Source organism: Taurulus bubalis, assembly GCF_910589615.1.
Source record: "Taurulus bubalis genome assembly, chromosome: 17".
NCBI classification, from domain to species: Eukaryota; Metazoa; Chordata; class Actinopteri; order Perciformes; family Cottidae; genus Taurulus; species Taurulus bubalis.
In genome coordinates, this window is record NC_136605.1 from 12,365,503 (window position 1) to 12,389,126 (window position 23,624).

Consider the following 23,624-nt stretch of genomic DNA (forward strand, 5'->3'; position numbering starts at 1 on the left):
ATAACATTAACAGTGGTATTTATGCATGACGAGTACTTCAATGTTTGATACTTAAATACTGCAACATTCAGTGAATTTTAGCTATTTAGTCTTTGGTCATAAAAATAGTTTGAAAAAGTGTGAGGCGTAATATCAAGCCGTTATATCTTTGTTCAAATACAGTGAAATACAGTGTATGTAGTTGAATGTGTGCTACAAGACGATGAGAATAGTTTTTTTCCGCAGCTTAATGCATTTTATGGTAGATGTGATAATTTCATGCATCTTTTAGAAGAAAAGGTTTTATGGATAGATGTTAAAGTTACTGCATGTATTCCATCTTTAGTTAATTCCCAGTGCAATACCAGCAGGACACAGGTGTCTCGTCTGTTTCCATCATAAAGCAGGTGTATACGAGACGGAGATGATACTGTGGTTAGTTATCACACACTTTGATTGAGCAGGTCACATGATTCATGTCGTTAGTCAGGGCTCTGTTTTCAGCTCTGCTCAGCCTTCACATTTCTTTTTCTGATTTAACAAACGAGTACAAGCGATTAAAATGGGGCCTATGTTTTGCGAAGTGAAGTTTGGGAACTCTGTTTTCTGTCGCCCCGAGGGACCCACAGATGGACAGGAGTGCCAGACCAGACGACGAGAAGTAAGTATGTGCACTCCAGTTTGGAATTATTTCCTTAATCGAATGCCAGATCTCACGACCTCGTGACCTGCTTACGTCCTGATGATGGAAATCCAATGGCAGCGCTTGCACACCACCTACCAACTCATTAGAGTGCCATACAATCATCCCCGCTGAATGAGGGCAATGTGCCAATTATAATAATCATGCATTGTGATTTGTAGATGGGCAAGTTGTCGGGGAACTTGGGACATCAACCCTCCATGAATCTGTATTCCCGGTCCCTCTCTCTCTCGCTCTGTTCCATGCCAAGGAAAACGTGTCCTTAGATGGCAGACCTACCAGCAGCAGATGATGTTGTATAAACTTCTCTTCTCCAGGAAGGACACAGGGTGACCTGTGGTGGAAAGTTAGAATGGGGTCCCTTTTCTGAGGAGGGTAAATGAAGTGGGAACCAGAACCAGATCTTTTTATTCCCTGGGCTGACACTGCACAACATTATGTAACATGCTCTATTATAGAGGGGCTCCTATTGCACTGTGGGTTCTGGGTGTGGTGGAAGGAGGGGTAGTGAGTGCTGACTCGGTCAGACATGACAGGTGGAGTAGCCTGGAGTAGTCTCGTTACGGTCAAAATTATAGGGTATCTGATCTCTACACATGCACGCAAACATGCACATATTATATAAAGTACACAAGAGAAAATGATACGTCACAACCCTTTTCAGATTTTCTTTTTTTTATTGTTCTCTAGCAGCCATTCTTTCATTTCTTAAAATATGGTCAAGGTGATATACTGTATATCATGCCATAATATAAGCCCTTTTTTGGTTAATATTTACTACACCTCAGGATGTGTTTGCCTACCTTGCCTCAACAATGACCACCAAATGTTTTGATGATATTTTTGTCATTGGAGAGCGCATCATGAACATTTGTATTTGAAATTGGATTTAGAGAGAGACTTTTGCGTCACCATGCAAAAGCCTTGAGAAAAGTATGCAGTGGTGGAAAGTAACAATGCGATTGTGAGGTATTTTATTTGACTATTTCCATTTGATAATGCGTTATGCCTCTCCCTAATTACAATATTGTACCAATTTACTAAAATGACCGACTAAAATCTGATATGGATAATACAAGCTACCTGTCAGTATATCAAATATATATATATATATATATATATATATATATATATATATATATATATATGAGCTCCGCCTTTACCAGCTACCATTGGTGATGCTCACACATCACTCGTGTGTAATCCATTGAAATTATGTATGTTTTTCTGAAATGTGCCATTCTGCATAATGAGTACTTTTACTTTTGTTACTAGTAAATATTTTTACAACAAGTTAACATAATGCACATGCATATAGGTAGTTTTAGTATATTTTTAACACAATGCTAGTGCTATAATACTGATGCTAGCATTACTTTACGTGTACTTCTGCAATGTTGGATGTAAACTTCCTTCCATCAAAAGCCTTCAGGCCAGTGCTGTGCTCTCTGGATTCAAAGGACTGAGTGACAAAGCAGCCATGAAGAAATCTGTTGCAGAAAAGAAAATGTCTCAGAGGGGCTTCAGGATGAGGCAATTACATAATTACATTTTGGTGTCTAAAAAGGAATGTCTACGGCTGTATCTTTTTAGAGCCTCTCAGACTTCTTAACCCAGTTGGCCACATGTATTACAGTTAGGATACAGCTCTTAAATGGCATCAGACACAAGGTCACGGCACTGCGTATCCAATATGAGGCCAAAGCTGGATTAAGAATTTAACGGAAGCAGTAAAGGGCGTCTTGAATCACGAGGAGCATCTGCTTGAGAGGGATTCCTTAACCTTGGTAGTTTGAGAAGACTGTACTTTAAATTGATATCCCCAAAGTGCCTTCTGTAAATAGAGTTTAAACTGTAAATACAGCGCTCTAGTATTACTTACAAGCCCCAACAGAAGCTTAACTTCACTGGTTTGTGCTGTACAATCCCCCAGTAGACAGTAGGTATTCCCTCCGGTGTTGAAGGTGATACCTGGACAGATTTGATAGTTGATCCTGGATTAAAACCATGTCGTAATTCTAAAACCCGAAGCCTCTGTGGCAAACCACCACAAAGCCAAAGAAAAGCTTTTTCCGTTCGTGTGACTTCACCATATTAAAACAAATATTTGCAATAAGCTCTCCTCGTAAAAAGCAGATGACAGAATTTTTAATTAAAATACGAGATATGTTGTGTGTACTCTTTCCTAACACCAATGCTGTTGAATGGGCTCACTATCTACAATAATTTATTGTGCCAGTTTATGGCTTCAGTAAACTAACTGACTCCAACGATCCAAAACAGGTGTGTGCTACTGCTTAGCATTTTAAACCCTCCCCCTTGTTGTCAAGTGATCAAGTGATGACTCCACATTGGAAATAAACATACTCAACATAGACATAGAGACCACAAATATATTTCTGCAATAGCCAGTAACATTACTGCTATGGTGGATTATAGTCTCAACATTCAGAGATACTGCAGGCTGAAGGAGGATGTGTGTTGTTTACTGTATGATTCAGAAAAGTTAGACTATTTTAAAACCCGGGAAAGCCAAAGAAGGTGAAATGTAATATCATTGCCAGAGAAGAAGTGCAAGTGGGCCGATGTCAACAAGTGGAACAGCTGCAATGAGGCAAGGCACTCTCTCCTTTCAAGCCACAGCTGAAGGCAGAGCCCTCACTATCGTCACTGATGATTTGCGGAGGACAAGTCTGTTAGTTAGTTTATCCTGACTGGAATTTGATTCCCGCTTATTGTCTGCTCCATTGTTTAATTTTCAGCTAGGTATAAATAAGGAGATAAGGATATTGTGTGTGCCCTCATATCTCCCATTTGCCGGATTACATAAATGTGTTTCCGTGTTTGCATTGATGACCTCCAGCATTACTGACGAGCCTCTATTGATTTACCAGTTTTGTTGTGGTTGGCAGCCGGGCAAATGAGCAGAGAGTGACTGCTCACACCACTCAGATTACTACTGCAACTACGAGAATATTGTCGAGCAACACAAATGAATCTGCTTTTTGGAGGCTGTGGCAAGACTGTGGCCTGCACAGAGACAACTTTTTTTGTTTGACTTTTGAACAACGCTCTCGCTCGGTCGGTCGACCTCAGACTGAACTATTGGATGGATTGCCACATTGCTTTTTTTAAAGATGACATTATTTGGGTTCCCCTGCCTCGGCCCAGTGCCATATCAGGCAAAATCTTCAAAATATCCGATACGTTGGTTTCAGCCCAAACATCGAAAAAAAAAAAGACATGCTAAACTAAGACGTCTAATATTGTACTCAATTTACCTGCTAAACATAAACACACTATTATTGTCAGAGGTGGGCTTTTTGTTTAGAGCTAGCAGATGTTAACATGCTAAGATGGTGATCTTTTTAAACTATTTGCTAAACATCCACATGCTAGCATTGTCAGTTATGTTTTTTAGGACTGTCAAATGTAAGCATGCTAAATTATGCTAAACTAAGATGGTGATCATGGTAAACAATATAGAATGCCTAACAAACATCAACATGCTAGTATTGTCAGTTGTACTTTGTTTTTAGGGCTAGTTAATATGCTAATATGTTAAAACTAAAGTGGTGACCACGGAAAACGTTATACCTAAAACTAAAACAAACTAGGCATATTAGCATTGTCATTGTGAGAGGTTAGCATGTGGCCCAAAGCACCATTGGGCCTAAGGAGCTCCACAGAGCTGCTAGCATGTGTAGGCGGCTATGGCTGTGGACTATATTTATCTAATTTGCTATCTTAGTATAACTTATTATGAATCCCCTATTGTAACATGGAGTATAGTAGGCTATGTGACTTTTAACATTCCAGTAAAAGAAACACTTGCTGACCTGTTCAGTATTTGTCTCTGCAACTCAGACTCTTTGTGCTTAAACACGGGCTCGGCCTACAAGTGCTCAGATTTCTGGAGATTGGTTTTAGTCCCAGAATATACTGGTTGTGCTCTTATTCCCTGCAGTTGTCTAACTTCATATTCAATTGAAAGGATCCATCTCCACGATAGATTACAGTCAATGTAAACAGTAGTTCCTTAGCCTCTGCACACACCTGTTACTGTTGACACTGGAGTGAGGTCATCAGCTGAGTGTTTTTCTTTGTTGCCATCACATTGCTCCTGGTTTCTCAAGGCGGGGAGTGAAGCTGGCAGCAGAGGACAGGAGAAGCAAGCGATGACCCCCTAGCTTGGGCTTTTTTTTTCTGAAGTAGGGCCGACTCGTTTAGAGCCCAGCTGGTCCAATGGAAACATGCTGGTCCCCAGTGAGAGTGAGTGTAGAAAGATGCTTCTCATCAAGGCTGCCTCGCTGCAAGTCTGTGCCTGTTAATGCAAAACAACCAGGTCTAAAAAAAAGCTTGAGACCGCTGGGCCTTCATTTTATATATAAACCTCTTCTAGCCCTCTAAATGTGACGAAGCCTGATCTGATCATGAAGCTATCACTTTGTTCCTCTGGGAATTGTGTCTTTTTATACAGACACTCTTATAATACTTATGCATCATACTGTAGCAATAGATGCTGAAAATGTGCAATCAGGTCAGATGGTCAGCTATTCAGTGTAAGAAAGTTTCTGTTTTAAAGCTTTTAAATTGACCAGAAGAGATGCAACATCAGTACTAGAGAGAGGAACCACACGAAAATAAAATAAAAAGTATGTCTAAGGTTGACTATAGAGTTTTGCAGGTGTACAGTATAAGACTAAGTTATATGCTGGAAAAGTAGAACATCTTTTTTTCCAGTAATGATTCACTTGCAAGAACAAAGTCAGTTAGTCTGCCTCTTTTTTTTTTATTAGCAATGGAAAGTAATTGTCCCTTATGAATGGGATGACGTATTGTTTCTGAAATAGACTTGGCAAAGCATTTGACTTTTGTCCAGATTATTTCCAAGTCTGCCAATATCTAAATGACACAAATAATCCTTGCTTCTGGGAAAGGGATGATGCTGTCTGCTGTGTCTCCTTTTCAAAGTAATCTTTCAAATTGGCAAAAAAAGTGCATAGCCTCACATGCACATGCGCACAGAGCCGCATGGCTAGAACACAATTTAAACTAAAACTGTCCCCTGACACTTCCACATGTTGATATGAGCATCTTGACTTTTAATTGGCAGGTCCTTGTGCTGCTCGTCTGGTGTAGTAAGTGACGATGAAAGTCAAGAGATCAGAACACAACATTGATTAACTGAGCACACAAGTGTAACACTGAGACCTCTCTGTTGCGCGAGCACATCCTAAAGTGGCGAGCTGCTGTCCTCCTGTTACCTGTTCCTGTCAGCGTACATGGAAAACTTGCCCTGTTTTCAATGCTCTCCTGGAGTAGATACGGCTTCATTACACTTGTGGTTCATGTACATTGTATTAATTAAACCACACAGGAGAACTGGTCCTTCCTTAGGTATCATGCCAGGAGATGTGTGTGTGTGTTTGCTGTTCCAGAAGTGCACAAACATGTGTCGGGGTTGCTAATTACACTTGTTTTTAAATGGTTGCTTTATTATACACTGCATTAGCTGTATATTGCAGAGCGATCCGATTGTTCAGCCTATAAACTGATGAGGCTGATATTATGAGTGTGTGACATAAATGTATGTGTTTTGATCACTGCCCATGGAGGAAAATTTCCCATCATGTCAACCTTTGCCCACTCTTTTTATCTCTATCTTTGCCCTGAGGCATTTCTAAACAGCTGTCAGTACTGTTTTCTTTATAACAGGTATTAAGGTTCTTAAACTAAGCATAAGCCACCTCTGTAATCTCAGGACAGGAGAGAAAATTGTGTTGTGACGTAAGGAATAATCTTCTTGTTAAGAGAAATTGCATTCTGAGCAGACTGAAGAAATTGCTTGTTATTTTTAGAATGGAGTAGCTGTTTGCTTATTAACCGTTATGGTATTCAACAGAAAATCAATGCAATGCAATCAAGTGTTTTTATGTGTAACATGAGGAAATGTTGAAACATTGCTTTTATTTCAATTTAAACTTGTCAGCTTCCTGTTCAGAGTGTTTTGAAAGCTGCGCATGCAGCGCAGGATGCGGTGTTCACCGCACCACACCGGGAACATCATGGACCCCCATCCCTGTACATGTTGGGTCTCGGGTAGCGCGACACCATGTGAAACTCAGCATCAGCATCCCGAAGGGTTGAAGCTGAGGAGATAATCTCACGTAGAAAAGGGAAAAGATGACATCGACCATCTGCTTCGTCTGGAGGGGATTTGATTGGCTTTCCGCAGCAGAGTGGAGCAGTGGGGATGATTAGGCCTCCCTGGTGTCCCGTTCCACTGGGTGCCCAGCTCAATGTCACCACTGATTGGATCCTCTAATCTTGTTCTGTGTGAATTAAATCTAAAGTGGGGAGGAGGGTGATCACATTCTCTTTGCTGTCTGTGTGTGTGTGTGTGTGTGTGTGTGTGTGTGTGTGTGTGTGTGTGTGTGTGTGTGTGTGTGTGTGTGTGTGTGTGTGTGTGTGTGTGAGAGAGAGAAACAGACAGAGATCTGTATCGTTGACACTATTTCTACCTGACATTAGCAGACGTCCAGCGGTATTTAAATGCAGATGCAACTCCCAAGCCATATTAGACGCCCGAGGGGAAATCTGGTGACACATTAGAAGTCAAGTAATAATTAAAATGAATAAAAAGTAATGGAAATTTTGATAATGACAAATTGAGCAAATGAATGCAACGAGGAAGCAAGTTTTAAATGATAATGACTCTAGATAAAAGGTGAGGATTAATTATCTGTGGATCATCAATCAGATCAATTTCATGGCAATCCATCCAATAGAACACAAATTAAGTCCATACGTCAAATTTATATTGTAAGTGATTTATAACAAGTAAATAGAATACAAGCTGTCACAGTTACAGTCAAAGGGAGTAACATACATATATTAAGCAGCATGAAGGCTGTGCATTTTCCACTAGCTTGCCAATATGAGCCCTAAAATTGATCAAACATGTCATACTGTCACCACCCTCATCTTTGGACACGGAAAAAACAACAAGAGTTTGATTCCTAGTTTCTTTATCTGTCCCCCAGAGAGCTCCACACTGGAGATGACGTCGCCGGTTGCCCAGATATCGTTATGGTAACCCTTGCTGTGGGTCTGTCTGAGGCTCTTTTAGGTGTGGATGCTGCTTTGTCCTGAGGGGCTGATGCACCGCACATACAGTGGAAAGATGTCAGCTCCATTCACAAAAACAGGTAATGAGATCGAATGAGCAGGTTACAGAAACAGGCTTGTGGTCAGACGGACTCTCCAGGGGAAGGACAATAATAAGTGGGTAGGAAGTTATCACATCAGCTTCTAGTTGTGAATGCATGTTGTAATGGATATGGTTTGTATGGAGTAACTTCTGAGACATGTTTTATTCAACTACTCTATTATTTCTAACTCCACAGGACCTCCGCTCATCCCTCTGCTTACATCCTGTACGTCAGTACGTGACAACATGTCAGTATGTAACACGTCAGATCAACTGAGCGATTCATTACAGGAATGCTACACACATAACTGTGTGAATATGTATCATGATATTCATGTAGATCTGCCTGAATGTATACACTTGATAGATGATAATCTTATAAAATTACAATTTGATTAGGTTATAGCCAACATGATGTAGCAGACATCAACGGAGAAAAAAAAGCAATGTACCGTTGTGGACTTACAGTTGGTGGTCCCCAGTGTATTAACATAGTGGCTGGCTGGCATCAGTTTGATGGTAACCTTTACCACTGAAGGGCTGGACTCAGTTCAAAGGTATCCATCTCTCAGCAGCTGTCCTCATAAACAAGCCCCTCTCAAGTATCCACTATCCTTTAAATTCCCTTGATAGACTTTTTTATACTCTTAGTTCATCGTTGCTTTCCAGACTAATTGAGTTTTGTTAATTTAAGGGGAGACCTGGGAAAGACCATGACAGGATAATCACAGACGGAACAAGTAGGAAATAAATAAAGAGAAGTGTGCAAGGGAAAGCTTTAAGAAAAGAGAGACAGAAAAAAGGCACCCATAGTTGCACGGTGTTGCTGCTGAGTTTGAGTGGATTCACCTTATTAGCAGGGACTTGTTATGATGGGAGACCGGCATCATAAATAGAAGTCAGCGAGGCTTTGTGTTAACTGCTGTTGCTCACTCACTGATGCACCTCCATTGCAACAAAGTGCCGGCCCACACAGAGCCAAGTCCTCGCATTACAAGGAGTATGTGGTCAAGAGCCAACAATGGACATATAGGTATCGCTTTTGTTTCCTGGCTCTGGATGTATTTGTCAAGGTCAGAGGAGCCGGAGCCAGAAGGCTAAAGGTCAGCGGCATGAATAGACGACGCGGTTGCTGAGATGCAGTGTTGAGATTGCAAGGCTGCAGATGTATTTCTGCGCCAAAGAGAACATGCAGAAAAAACAATCTCAGACATAAACGTAGAAACATTTGCATGAATCATGAACAGTAAAGATCAGCATGAAACGAACAATGCAAAGAAGGACAAACAAACAATTTCATGTAAGCTGCTATGTGCTAAATGCCTTTTTGTTGGTGCTTGTGTGGCCAGACACACCCACCGTGAATGACATATTATCTTTCAGGAGGCGCGGGAAATGGAAAAAGCCTGACTCTTGTCCAACATATTGTACCTGCTGGATTCTCCTATTCCTCCCCCGGGGGTCATGAGACACTCAGCTGTCAATGATGGAGCCAAAATGAGTGTCAGCAGGTGCGTGTCAGAAAGAGTGTGTGTTTGTCTGCATGTGTAAGGTTATTATAGGTCAAATATCTGAACAAAAAACAAAACAAAGAAAGAGAGAGTTAACTTTTAGCTGTCAACGTTTAGAATTACATTTTGAAAGTGTTGAAAGAAAAGAATCGAGGCAAACAATAACACAATGTAAACTTAAAAGAGTCAGGTCACCTAAAAGAGTTATAATACCCCAGCATGATGATCGTTGCGGGGCCCTACTGCCACGAGCTAGGACACACACACACACACACACACACACACGGTTCGGAGAAGTGCGTCCGCTGTTTGCCGTTTGGGGAACTATCATCTGTAATCTGATACTCCAGTTCTGTTTAAAGTTGTACTGTACAACAACAAAAAGGCTTTGAGTGTATTCCTAAATCTCATACACCCAATTCAATTTAATAATAATACAAATAATACATTTTATTTGTATCGTGCTTTAAAAGGTACTCAAAGACCCTTTACATGGTAAAAACAGAAACAATAAAAGCAACAACAATATTGTTTAAACAAGAGTGATTACATAACAATAAGAAACAAAACAACGTTTCTTATTGGGCCTTTGTGCACAACATTTATTAATGTATACTTGTTATAGTAGGTTCAATATGGAGGATGATGATTTATGTCTGATTTATGTGCGTGTTTTTTGGTTTGCTCTCTGTCCTTGTCTGATTGTTTGTATAGTTGGTTGTTATGCTGTCATGTATTCTTTTTAATGCATTTTGTTGTTGTCTAGTTTGAGACAATGTGTAACTTGTATAAACTTAAAATAAAATGATTTAAAAAAAAAAAAACATAGTTAATTAGCATCACAGGTTAAAAGCAAATTTAAATAGATGAGTTTTAAGTGCTGTTCCTGTTGAGCCCAAGGTACAAATCAAGAAAAAAACATGGTATAAATCCCCCAAAAAGATGTTAGGTATCAAATTAAACATAATCAGGGCTACAATAATATCTAATCCCCACGTACAACCTCTAAACACAACTCAATGTATGTCTTTGTTTGTCTGTAAAAGCTGCACTGAGGTATTAGGATGTTGAGGGAGTGGTCATCAGAAAAGAGGAGGAGGTCGTTGGTCACTTTGATTAGTTTCTGTGCTGTGATGACGTCTGGTTGGTTAAGCTTCATCACTTCATTTTATTTGTTGAATGTATTAACTGCATGGAAATATGTAGATTTACAACAAAGAATAGTTATGTGAGCCTCTATTAAAGAAACGTTATGCAAAAATTGGTATTTCTTCTCCATGCCAGCATTGAAGCTGTTATTTCAAGGTAATACTAATGCTTTAAAGGCCTCCACATGCAAGAAAGAGAACATTTGCAAAACACAGTATCAAACACAACGGAAATTCACGAGGTATTTAAATACACACGACCACATTAACTGCATACTTCACCTTTGTGTATTTGGAGCATGTTGACTGACATGTTCCATAGGATAAATGTTAACATAATCACATCTCGATGTTTCCCTCTGGACCACAAATCCTCATCTGCCATCATTGACTGACTGACTGGCTGCATGACACAGCAGGTCTCCACTCCAGGTACTCCAGATGCCTTACACAATTGCCAGGACATCACAATTATATAATTACCTAATTGAAACCCATTGCACTCCAGGATGATGTGTCGTGGGGATTTTTTTTTTCATGTCATGTCAGTTGCGGGGGCAGATGACAAGGCTGAAAACCAATATTGATTAACTTAGAACTACACCGTACGTTATTTCGGTGGCTTTCCCGGTCCGAGTGACCTGACTGTATCAGATCAGAGGCTTCACCAGGCTGTTATTAACAACCTCGCCATGATGAGAACATGCTGTGTGAGTTATGTGCTTGTCATAACCACGGTCAAGCACATCCCTCAGACTTGCATTGGCTTTCATCCTCTGAGAAAAAGTTTGTCGTCCTGCCGGTTGTGACCCACTTCCAGACTTGTTGAGGCGATAAGTCATTTTGACTGAATGGTTGCAATTTGTGAACGCCAACTGCCGCAACTACAGCTTTCCTTTTCCCGGCATGATTTCTTGGAAGTGACAAGAAATGGAGATGCTGAGTGTAGCAGAGATGTCACATCTGGCAGATGGCTGGAAACAAAGTCTGTGATGATTGAAATATTTCAGTTTAGTCATGTATTGAAGTTCCGTCCAGCTGGCTCGGACCTACTTCTACTTTATATCTCACGATGATAAAGATGACTTAGAAAGTTCTCAAACAGCGGTTTTACTTTCTTTTATCTATAACTTAGTTTTTTTTGTCGCCACACTCAAGACATGAATTTAGGCCAAACACATTCAGTTGCATCTATTTATAATGTTGCAGGTTGTAGATGTGCCCCACATAAGATTATGTCGGATCATTTTTTTCTGATATAATACCCTTTCTAAATATGTTCAGGAAAGACTTTGTCCAGACTGCACGCACTTCCCCCTGAGCGATAAATATGCCTGTGAATTTAACACTCTAAAGTTATTTGTATATACTGTCTCGAAGTGAGATAAACCAGGGGTGCACTTTTACAAGCGGCAACAAGAGGACAAATGCTACATTTCCACTATGTTGTTTGTTTAATCCGTTCATGCTGAGGTCTGGAGCATGGAATATGTCTGCTTCCCTATATCTGTTTATCTGTCTAAATGACAGTGATCTTATTTAGCAGAAAACAAAATCATGTGTTTTTAGTGTGTTTTTATTTTTGTATTCATCCATCCGATCTGAAGGTCAAGCAGACCGGCCTGTTGTTTAAAATCCGGTCCAGGGGAATTCGCCAGAGAGACGTCATCAGCATCATTGACTGGAGCTCTCTGGCCAATGCTGGCTGTCAATTTCTTTCAAACAGTTCACCCGGCACGAACTGAGTGGCCACCATCTTCTCCAGTTGAACGTTATTTCAGAGGTTGCATGCATGTAGGTGTAATGTTGCTGAAGTCCACAGTGTATTTTTGAAAGGAAGCTGGAGCTAAAGGATGCACATATGTTATGCAAAAGAAAAAGTCACTGTGGAAAAAACATTATCGGCTTTTACATCCAACCCAAATTAATATACATTTATTTTCTAAACAGAAAAGGGAAAGTCTTCATTTTCACTCCAAGCTGGAGCTTTGTGGCAGTCTCATTGGCTAATGTGGAAAAAGCCCCGAGGCAGCACCCACTTCCTATGTAGAACCAAATCAAATCGGCTCACTGCCTCATTGCGGACGTGTCTGATCAATAGATCCCTCGACTACGTCTCATGCTGGCGGAATGCAGCTGTGGATGGAAACTAACTAAATTTGCTGACAGATGTGTCATACTGCAGACCCAAGTTCACCTCTGATACAACCATATTGATCACATACTGTATGTCGTGCATATTCATGCTGGATTAGAGGCACGGGGGTTCACACAATGCTGGCTGCATCCTGGTGTGTAATGCAGTAATTTATCATTCCTTTGAAAAGCCAATGACAAACAGCATTATTATATCATATACTGCATATTTGGATTGATATATTCAGATTTCTACGTGATACTACTGCTAATTCTAGACATTGTCACCATCTCACTCAGTGTTGCAGAATACACTTATTTTCCACAGTTTTCTGAAAGAGATTGGGAGAAGCGAATGAGGCGTTTTTTCCATCGCTGTCACTGAAAATGACTTCCAGCGGAGCCGACTGATATAGCATGGGGTCTCTGTGGGCTTTCACAGAACTGGAGTGAGTCAGTTCGGTGAATTATTTTAAATGATGGTGTGAGCTCTGACAGCTAACAGCCTGGAATTTGGGCCGCAGCTCTAAATTAGAGGCGCACAGCTAAAACAGTATAGAGCGGGCCTCCAGATGTCACACATTTTGGGTCAAAATGCAAATCATTGAAAAATTCTTGCACAGTAGACTGCAGATGCATCGTTTAGCTCATGCACACATAGAAGGGTGGCTAATAATTGGCAATACGTTGAATGGGCATACACATGATATCATTCGCTGAAAATTATTTGTTTGTTTACAATTAATGCATCAAATTAAAGATTTCTTTTTACATTTTTATTGAAAAAAGGACCTAAACTGTTTTCAACAACTGCAATATCAATACACAGTATTTGCATAATAATTTACAAAATATTTTTAAAAAACTGTACAGTCTCTGGTTTGTGCAGGAAGGCAGGAAGACACTTGTAGAAAAATAAAGACCTAAGACAGGAGAAGTGTCAATGTGAGAACAGATGAAATGTTTTAATTCTAATTTCCTTAGCAGACAAGCAGTACAGTGTTGTGCTTGCACTGATCTAAGCGTGAATGTGTCACAATAACAGTTAAGTAACAACAAAGGTCCTTCTTGTGTAAGACTGACGTCAAGTGTTCTACATTGTGACTGAAATATGAATCAGCAGATTGATCTTTAAAAAGCAAGGGTCCGTTCAAAAATAACAAATAACTGCCCAAGACCCGCAGTGGTTAAGTATGAGGGTTAACCATGGTTACCATGACTACCATGTGTCCAAATTCTGCACTTCTGCCAACGGCAAGAACACTGATGTTAATATAAAGCAGACTACGTCAGAATCAACTCAACTTATTCAATGTTTCAACAGCTAACCATGATAAATGAAGATAAAGCCTGGTTTTAAATCAACATCAACTAACAGACGAGTGCCGGTTGTTGTCTCTTATATATATGTACATATTTGGCTTTAAGTTATTAAAACAGTCTCTGCTGTTATATGGAGGAAAATTCTCTGGTGAGGAAAAAAAGTACATTGAAAGCTTTGGAAAACACAATGACAGAATCATGCTCGTCTACATCTAGAAATAACATTATAGGCTGCATCTGCAATCTTCAAAATGGATACTTTAAAAGACAAATAATACATTTTGGCTCCTAGATTTCCCTCCATACATAGAATATGTAACTTAGCAGCACTGATCATCAACATTCATAACCTTGGCTCAGGGTTGAGCTTACTGTCACGTTCTACCACTGACCTGTATTGCACATAAGGAAATGGAGATCTGCAAGAAGTGGCAGTATACTGCACAGTGATCACCTCTTAATACCTCTTCTTCCTGTGACATCTATTGCAGTGTGTGCTCAGAGTGCCGACACCAGGACTGAGACTTCTTGTTAAGGCACACGTTGCAAGAGATGCTATACTTGGACAAGATGATGGGCCGAGGAGCATAGTGTGCTTTTGCTCCTAATCTGTGCGAGGCATCTCTTTCTAAGACCATCACACTGAAGAGGACCGTAATTATATTTTGCTAAGAGACCAGCTCATTAACAGTGACCTCTGTGCAGGTGGCTTGACGCTGACGTATGTCAATTTGGGTTTCAGGTTCAAATCCTTTTTTTTATCTATATTTAATTATTTTAGCCAGACACAAACGTATGTGACGTTTAGGCCACGCACAAAAATAACCACCTTCTGCTGAACCCAATTGGCTATTCTACTAAATATTTTAAGAAGGGCAGACTGCACAGTGTGTAAGTGAAGGCATCTTACCCATATTATCCATCTAGCTCCATGCAACCAGTTCATGTATCACCACTTTCACCATAACATATAACATGTGTGGAGTCCCATGATGTCTTGTGCATAGAGAACTTCATACTCAAATCACAGCCTTTTACAAACTGTCATGCATTATAAAGAACAGCAATTATGACCAAATTAATTAGTTTTAACATACCCTGTGGTAGTTTTTAACTCTTCTTTAGACCAGCAGTCATATTTCTGATTCTGCCGTCAAAGGCCTTGATTCCAAAGGCAAAGAGTCCAGATTGCATTCAGAGTCAGACACCACATCTGTGTTTGTGTGCTCGAGTGCACCGACCTCCACGCCCCTCATCTCCCTGTTTTCCTCGACATCAAACTCCTCCTCCATCTCAACTTTTTCGAGAGCCACCTCGTTCTCGTAGCAAAAGGAGTTCCTTGAGCTGGAGGCGTTGGACTTCCTTTCGGCTAGTTCCCTGGCACTACAGTGAGGTGTGCTGGGAACCTCATACGTGTTTTCAAAGCGAGAGTAGTCCACTTTGTAGTAGTTCTTTTCTTCAAAGAGCACCGGCTCGAAGCGGTAGCCCCAGAGGATCTCGCTGGACACATAGGAGCTCCGACACTGAGTCGTCATGGCTGTAGCCTCCACCATGCCCTCCAGAATCACGACGATCTCAAACTCTGACGTCTCCAACTCCTGTTTGCTCATCTCGTAGAAGGGGCTGTCCTCGTCAATCTCATGCACGATGGTGATCGGAGACACCAGGAAGATTCTGTCGATTCCACTATCGAAGCCTACGTCGATGTCTACCTGATCCAGAGGGATAAACTCTCCCTCGGCAGTGGTGCGGGACTTGAGTAGCTGGGCCCTGACGTGGGCTTCCACCAGGTGACTCTTCCTGAGGTTCGCCACGCGCCACATCAGGCAAAGTTTACCGTCCCTCATGGCCATTGTAGCGTAATGGCTGAACACCAGGGTCTCATTCCTCTTTTTAGGCTTGGCCATCTTGGCCATGACAGCACCGATGATGAAAGCGTCGATGATGCAGCCCACAATGCTTTGGAAGACGACCACAAAGACAGCAACAGGGCACTCCTCTGTCACATAGCGATAGCCGTAGCCAATAGTGGTTTGGGTCTCCACTGAGAACAAGAAGGCAGCGGTGAAGCTGTCCACATTGGAAACACACATCTGAGTCTTACTCTCTAAGTCCCCGTAAGAGAGGGCCACTACCCAGAAGACGAAACCAAAAAACAACCATGACAGCAGGAAAGAAAGGCAGAATATGAGCAGCATCCAGCGCCAGCGGATGTCCACGCAGGTGGTGAAGATATCAGCTAGGTACCGCTGGCCTTTCTCGCTCATATTGATAAACTGCACATTGCAGTGGCCATCCTTCCTGACAAAGCGGCTCTGATGTTTGCGCTCAGTGTGCACCTTGTTGACATTGCCGTTCCCGTAACCATTCGGGACGGCAATGTTGGCCAGCTTCATGCCGTCTTCCTCAGAGGACACAATGCTGTAACGGTGGCTTCGCACACTCCCCATTACTTCCGCCTGGGAGGGCTGGGCCGATTCTGCTTTGGAAAACAGTCTAAGTTTTTGGTAGAAGCGTTGGAGAAACAGTTTTGAAGAATCTCGGGGACAAATTCAAGCAGAAAATGTTGGAGGAACAGTGGAGAGCGGGCCCGTGATTCTGCAGGTGTGCTGTGCACCTATGGTGAGGGCAGGTCACTCCTATCTGTCGGCTGCTTTGGACCTCATCAGTGAAATGAGCTGTGGAAATTACAGAGGGAGAGAGAGAGAGAGAACAACAGTTGTATTAAAGTAATTGACAGGAACCAGAGCAGAAATCAGTGTGTGTGTGTGTGTGTGTGTGTGTGTGTGTGTGTGTGTGTGTGTGTGTGTGCGTGTGTGCGTGTGCGTGTGGTTACCTGCTCTCCAAATAACAGTTTACATTCAAAGTTAGCAGTGTTGTATTCTATGTGCATTATTAGTAGATTACAAATATTAATTAATTGCTGACAAGGTGGGAAAGGTTGTCTACCCTGCTTAATATAAGTATTAATTAAGCAGGTCAGTCCATGGAGCTGAGTCAAATTACGGATCAAGTTCATGTTAATCCAGGCAGCCACTGGAACAAAGATACAAGTAGCAGCTGTGTGCAGATGTGTCTCTATCTGTGCACATAAGTGTGAAAGCAATGTTACAATATTGCTGCATGCATTAAAACAAACGTACAGCATGTATGCTAATTATGACATTAATGGTATTTAAGGTCACTTATCAAGTGTACAGTTTCAATAACACATGTGCGTACGCATGTCAAAAACAAATTCACAACTACAGTTTTCACCACTACATCATGGAACACGATTTAATGAACCGTGTAGCATTTCAGAGAGGATGGGTCTCTTTCTCTGAAACCCAGTAACCTTGCATCATATGTAATAGAGCAACAAGGACAGCTAAATTAGAAAAGCTATTGACTTGGTGTGTGTGGCATGAGAGGTCCATTAAAATGCAACACCACAGGCTACAAAAGGCCATGGTCAGCCAGACATGCTCTGCTCGTGCCAAAATAACTCCCTATCTCCACTTTTGAATCATCTAAGGGTCAGTTGTGTCAAAGTGAAAATATCCATAAAGTTTAGGGGACATTTTAAAATAATATTCAGAATTGTTTTCATTTTATTTAGTTGTCGACACAGCACAGATATCAATATCGCAAATTTTTCTGTTGACGTAGGTCATTTTTTATTACGTCATCTAATTTTGCGTGTAAACTCTTCTGAAATTGATCTAAAGTCATAAGATATGCAGGACAAGGTCCTAAATCCCCTGCATCCTATTTGTTTTTCTCAACTAATGATGTCACTGCTGGGGCGAGTATAAGCAACCTGTCACGCACACTATTGGGAATATGGGGCTCCATTCATTTATAGCTCAAATGATGCAAAAATAATCATGTTCAGTTCATTCAGTGATTTTAATTGATATTGAACATGCTGTTAATTGATTTTAACAAATGACTTACATTTTGGGTTTACTTCATGAGCATGCTGGTCACCTGTTGTTGAAGTGTTTTTTATTCAATTGTGGCACTGAAACAAGTCAAACATCAGACACCACCTGAGAAAAGTAGAGAGCGGCCAACTGAGGGAGGGCATTTGAGTGATACTTTTATGTAAAGCAGCCTGCAGTAAGCAGTGTATACATCTTGACACAGGCAGTGCAAATTAAATCTCTAACTTCTGTGTTTATGAGATGACACTGAGCTCATTCGAGCGCCCTCTCGCCTACTCTCATTGCAACTGGGATCTTTGTCACTGAGCTTATCTGCTCACTATATCACATATTACTGCAGGTTGGTACGTGGTGACAGACCAAGGCTTCCAAAGGCTGCACAACCTGCGATTGTTTGTTTTGCATGTGTTCTCAATTAGAGCCAACAGCTGAGGCAAATGGAAACTGGTTACATAAAGCTGCTCTATTTTTTACAACACCGATCAATAACTATGGCGAATCATTCAGTAGACAGAATGTGTTGTTATAAGCTTCTACAACACCAATCATTTTAAAAATAGCAGTCTATTTAGATGTTGCGGTAATTCTAATATTCTAGAAGAAATAAAATGATTAGTAAAAAATAATATTTTTTACTCTCCATAAGCATTATTATAAAATGCAGTTCATGCAGACATCATGAGAAACAGAGTTTAGTTTAAATTACAGATCATACTGACAACATCCTGCAATCTCTAATGGCAGAACATAATAATAATAATAATAATAATAATAATAATAATAATCATCATCATCATCAACATTTCACGGTATTTCAATTATTTTCATCACAGTCCATGTTTTTGCATTTTTACAGTGACACTGATGATCAGTAAATGCAGTACAGCTCTAGTTAGTATTCCACATCACTCTCCTAATACATTTTCCCTGCTTATTACACCTACCTGTTGGTTCTTGCAGCACAAGTCTGTCGTTTCCTTGTTGTAATAAGTCCCATATGCACCAGATATGCCCCCTGTGGCACTTTAATTTTTGCTTCTCTTTTATTATATTCACTTAGCTTCCTGTCTGTCGCTGCAAATTCTGCCATAACCCTCTCCAGCAATACTGAAGAAGATGTTTGTCGTTGCAAAGACAGACTTTGAAAGCACGTGTGCTAATGCCCGCCCCCTGTGGCAGCGACGACCAATAGAAAGCTGCAGCGCCTGTTTGAGGGTCTGAGCCCAAATGGAAGATACGTCATCTGTCAGAGTGGAGAACGAGGAGATCCAAACCCCTTTATCTCAGAGGAAAACATGACGTTGTAACAAGAACTGTGTATCAATGTGAGTGCAAAGTATGTCCAGAGAATCTACACAATCTTGATATATTACATTTGTCGAATTATATATATATATATATATATATATATATATATATATATATATATATATATATATATATATATATATATATATATATATATATATATATAGTAGTAGTAGTGCAGAGGAAGCCTACGTTGAGTGTGAAATATGTGACTTTCCAAAATAGCCACCACTGCTGGTGTGCTGTTAAATGCCCTCAATGATCACAAGGTGGCAGTGTAGAACTGAAAAGAGGGGAAAACACACAAGGGCTGGCATCAACATATTAAATTGATAAAGGCCTTCTATAATTAATCACATTCATTAAATTTAAGTGAAGTACCCTGATCATTCTGTTTACATATTTATTTATTGCTTATATTTTCTTATATTATATTATATATAAAAATATACTATATATTTGGAACCAACACAATTATCTCTGGTGTGTAATAATGTTTGCATTTCGATGGAGAAATGTACCTTTTGGTAAGGATTTAGAATGTCCTCTTTTTTTAGTAGATCTTGAACCTCTCAGGACCTTTTTCTTCTGTGAGCGCCGAATGACCAGGTGTCAATTTGTTATTAGCCAATCAGAGATGGGTATAGTAGCCGAGGGGGTGGGACTAACGAGAGCGACAACCACACAGTCATTAGCTTTAAGTGCTAGTTGTAAATTATGTACAATCTGTTAATTTACTGTTGATAATGTACATTTATTTGCAGTGAAAAGATTGGAGTCCATTAGTGTTTGTGCATTTCTGGGTAGTGTGGGACGGATGCGGTCACGTGCTGCTGCTCCTGCAACTGCAGGGCAGAGGAGCCTGCGCTCTGCATACACACAGAGGCCTCAGGCCGAGTCCTTTCCTTGACCACCTCACCACCTTCCTAGGAACAGTGAGTACAGGCAATGTGCGAGTAGTTTGTGAGCTTGTGAGCACCACAAACTGATATATCAACACCTGAGTATTATTGTGTCACATTATTTCGGTCACCAGGTCATGTTAGGGGTGTGAATCACCTGGTTTCATGATGAATAATCTTCGTTATTACATTAAATCACTGTGATTTGATTTGCACTTCGTAGTTTGGTAGGATTTTCTGATGCATGTTGTCAAATAAGGCTTATAGTGTTGAGGCATAAATGCAGTATAATAACAGTATAGCTACAATAAACTAGCTTGGCCTCTCTGCACCCTCGTCAGTTATATGGCTAAATCTGACAATCATTACAGACGTGTCCTAAATTTATATTTTAGTAAACCTCTCCAATTCTACTCCCCTTCAAAGGGATTATCAGATGTTATACTTAGGAGGTGTTCAATGTTAATCCTGTAACAAACCAAGAATTGAGTGGGCGAGCTACACAATTTGTCCAACATTTGTAGCAATCTAAAGATTTAAAACAGGTTATAAAAAATGTATTGTAAGACATACACACATATACATACATTTACAAGAGTATATCTTATCAAAGTGTCCATCACAAGTGCACCTTACACTACTCTAAAAATAAGTTTGCTGCTTCACTTCCTCCGTGATGTCAGGATTCACCGTGCAGGTGTGTCTGATTCCCTTGCCGGGTGCTAAGACAGAACCGCAGGCCTGACTGCCCTCTGCAGGACATCCTCTCCTGTGAAACTCCTCTGCACTGAGCAGGGGCACCGGCACGCTCGTGGTCACATTGAACAGAGCATAGTCCACCTTGTAGTGCCTCTTGCCCAGTTTCAACATTTCCTGGAAGCGCTGGCCCCAGTGGATGTCTGCTGGTGTGTATGAGGTTCGAGTCTGGCTGAGCATCCCTGTAGAGTCCCCGGTGTAGGTGAAGGACACCACCAGCTCAAAGTTGTCCCCTAGCAGGTCGTCGGGGCCCAGGCTGTAGAGGGGACTGCCGGGCTCCAGCTTGTGGATAATGGTGGCTGGTGTGGCGAGGACGATGTCTTTGTTGTGGATGTGCAGGTCCTGGTATGACATCACAATGGCCCCCTGTGGCTGTTTCACATAGCGGACTAACATGGCCCTGGCGACACCGTCCAGGATGTGATTTCCCCTGAAGTCCCCGAGTCGCCATGACAGACAAAGATTGCCGTCTCGCAGGTTGACCACTGCACATCTGCTAAAGCCAACTGTCTGAGCTCTTTTACGTGCAGATGCCATTTTAGAGACGACAATACCAATGATGATGGTGTCAAGGAGGCAGCTAAAGACATCTTGAACTGTCACCAAAATGATGGCCACAATACAGTTCTCCGTCATCCCCCTGAAGCCATAGCCAATAGTCGCCTGGGTCTCCATCGAGAACATAAAGGCTCCGGTGAAGCCGCGCACGTTGTCCACGCAGGGTGCGTTGTCCACATCGCTAACGTCCCCGTGCACAAGTGCAATGAGCCAATAACAGAGACCGAAAAAGAGCCAAGAGAGAATGTAAGAGAGGAAAAAGATGAGGAACATCACCCTCCAGCGGATCTCCACTAGAGTAGTGAATATGTCCATCAGGTACGGGCTCCAGTCTCCAGGGGCCTTCTGGAAAACCACTGGGAACCTGCCATCTTTCTGCATGTAGCGCAGCTGCTTGCCCTCATTTTTCCAGCCTATTGTGTGGATTGTAGTGTAGTAGGTATCGATGAGGCCCTGCTCACCGCTCTCCACGCTCATTTTGACCGGAGCTGCCTTTCAGTTTCCTGTACAAAGACGAGCAACAAAGGGTAAGTTAGGCATGTGAGGAGGACAGTCGTTTTGGCATGGGCAGGAGTGACAGTATCGTACTCATTACATGTGACTGAAACGTAAAAGGCTCTCAGGCTTGTTTGTTAATCTGAATCCTTTATGTTTGAGCAAGCAGCCAAGGTCACTCTGTGCCTCGGGCCATCAGCAGAAAGTGACTTGTGCAGTGCTCAGCTCTGGGTGTGAAAAATGCACTACAAAGAGCACTAGTCTCAATGGTTGATTATTTACCACAAGTTCCATTACAATCTGGACACTGTGCAAATCAGTTGTGCTGGAAGCTCTATGCACTCTGATGTATGTATTATGACCACGTATAACCAAATAGGTTTCGGTAACCATATATTCTCCGTGATAACAATGGTGAAAGCAATGCTTTTAGGGGAATGGCTTTTGAGGGACCTTTGGAGCTGCTGCTCGCTACTCTCATTGGAAAAGAGCTGGCAACACTGGGCTTATTGTTTAAAAACTCCACTGTACTAGTTTCTCATCATTACCAACCCTAGGTTTATGTATTGGTTGACTTTGATATAACATTTTTTTAAACTTTTTAAACTCATACAATCTTTATTGGTATGAGCCTGATACAAAAGTCATTTTAATCTGGACCTTATTCAGGTATAGATATTAGCGTGTGATGATATATACTGTATAAAGATTTGGTTGTGACCATCTGACAAGATTAACTAAAGCTTTGGGTCAATGAAATCTATTTCCCACATGGGAAGCCCCTCCTTTTAATCAGTTTGGCTTATCTGTTACCTTCCAGATGTGACCCAGAACAATGGCAAACAGGGAACAGTCAGAAGTCTTTTTGGCAATAATACTAAACTGACTTATTTTTGAGAGATCAAAAAATGAATGAATCTTGTGTCAGTATCCATATAAGTTCATTATGTTTTAGTTTTTTTTTGCTTTTATATAATCTGACGTTTATCCACGAGTCCTAAGAAAGTATGCATCGGTTAATTAAGCAAAACCTGGACCTCTATTTTGGTCCTCATGAGGGTAAATTATTATCCTCCAACCACCTCTAACAGCTGTCACCTCCAAATGTTTCCTCAAATGTCAAACTATGCCCTCCTTCTTCTCAGTGTTACCGGTACATAAAATACACCAAAGTCAGGACATTGTTATCACTTTCTTATACTGTACTTCAGTAATCTGACAGCAACTTGAGTCGTCACTGATAAAAGACAAACTATCAAGTTCATGTTTAAGCGCACAATGCTGAGTTCACTCACTCATCGATCAATATGTTTTTAAAAGCCGTGTCCTTCCTTGTATAAAGTCTGTCACACTTTTATCTTGAGTTTTTATTGCTTAATTGACTCCCGCTGATGTTTATCAGTTAATGAATTACTTCTCAAGAGGTAGGATGAGTCTAAAACGGTGTACTCATTAAAACACTGTGTTCCTGTCAGATCAATGTCGACCCAAATAAAATGTTACCGTAGTTTTTAAATGGGTTCCGGTAACAAAAATACTGAAAACGTCAAAGATGGTGAAAATAGTCACCGTCATGCAGGAGCAAAAGTGCAAATAAAGGTTTTGTGTTTCAATAAATTGGTAAAAACAAAGAAAACAGACACAATTAAATTACACATTTATT

At 41.0% G+C, this 23,624-nt stretch overlaps 2 protein-coding genes across 2 annotated transcripts; both read right to left on the bottom strand.

The window, feature by feature from the left end:
• Positions 1-15,146: 15,146 nt before the first annotated feature.
• On the bottom strand, positions 15,147-16,541 carry LOC306749654 (inward rectifier potassium channel 2-like; the record flags this gene model as incomplete). The annotated part of the gene is made up of 1 exon (XM_079232968.1): positions 15,147-16,541. The coding sequence occupies exon 1, from the start codon at positions 16,461-16,463 to the stop codon at positions 15,147-15,149; it is 1,317 nt and encodes a 438-aa protein (XP_079089094.1). The 5' UTR covers positions 16,464-16,541.
• Positions 16,542-20,794: 4,253 nt separating this feature from the next.
• Positions 20,795-21,943, bottom strand: LOC306750215 (inward rectifier potassium channel 16-like; the record flags this gene model as incomplete). Its single annotated transcript, XM_079233610.1, has 1 exon — positions 20,795-21,943. One exon carries the CDS (start codon positions 21,941-21,943, stop codon positions 20,795-20,797), a length of 1,149 nt encoding a protein of 382 aa, XP_079089736.1.
• Positions 21,944-23,624: the final 1,681 nt, after the last annotated feature.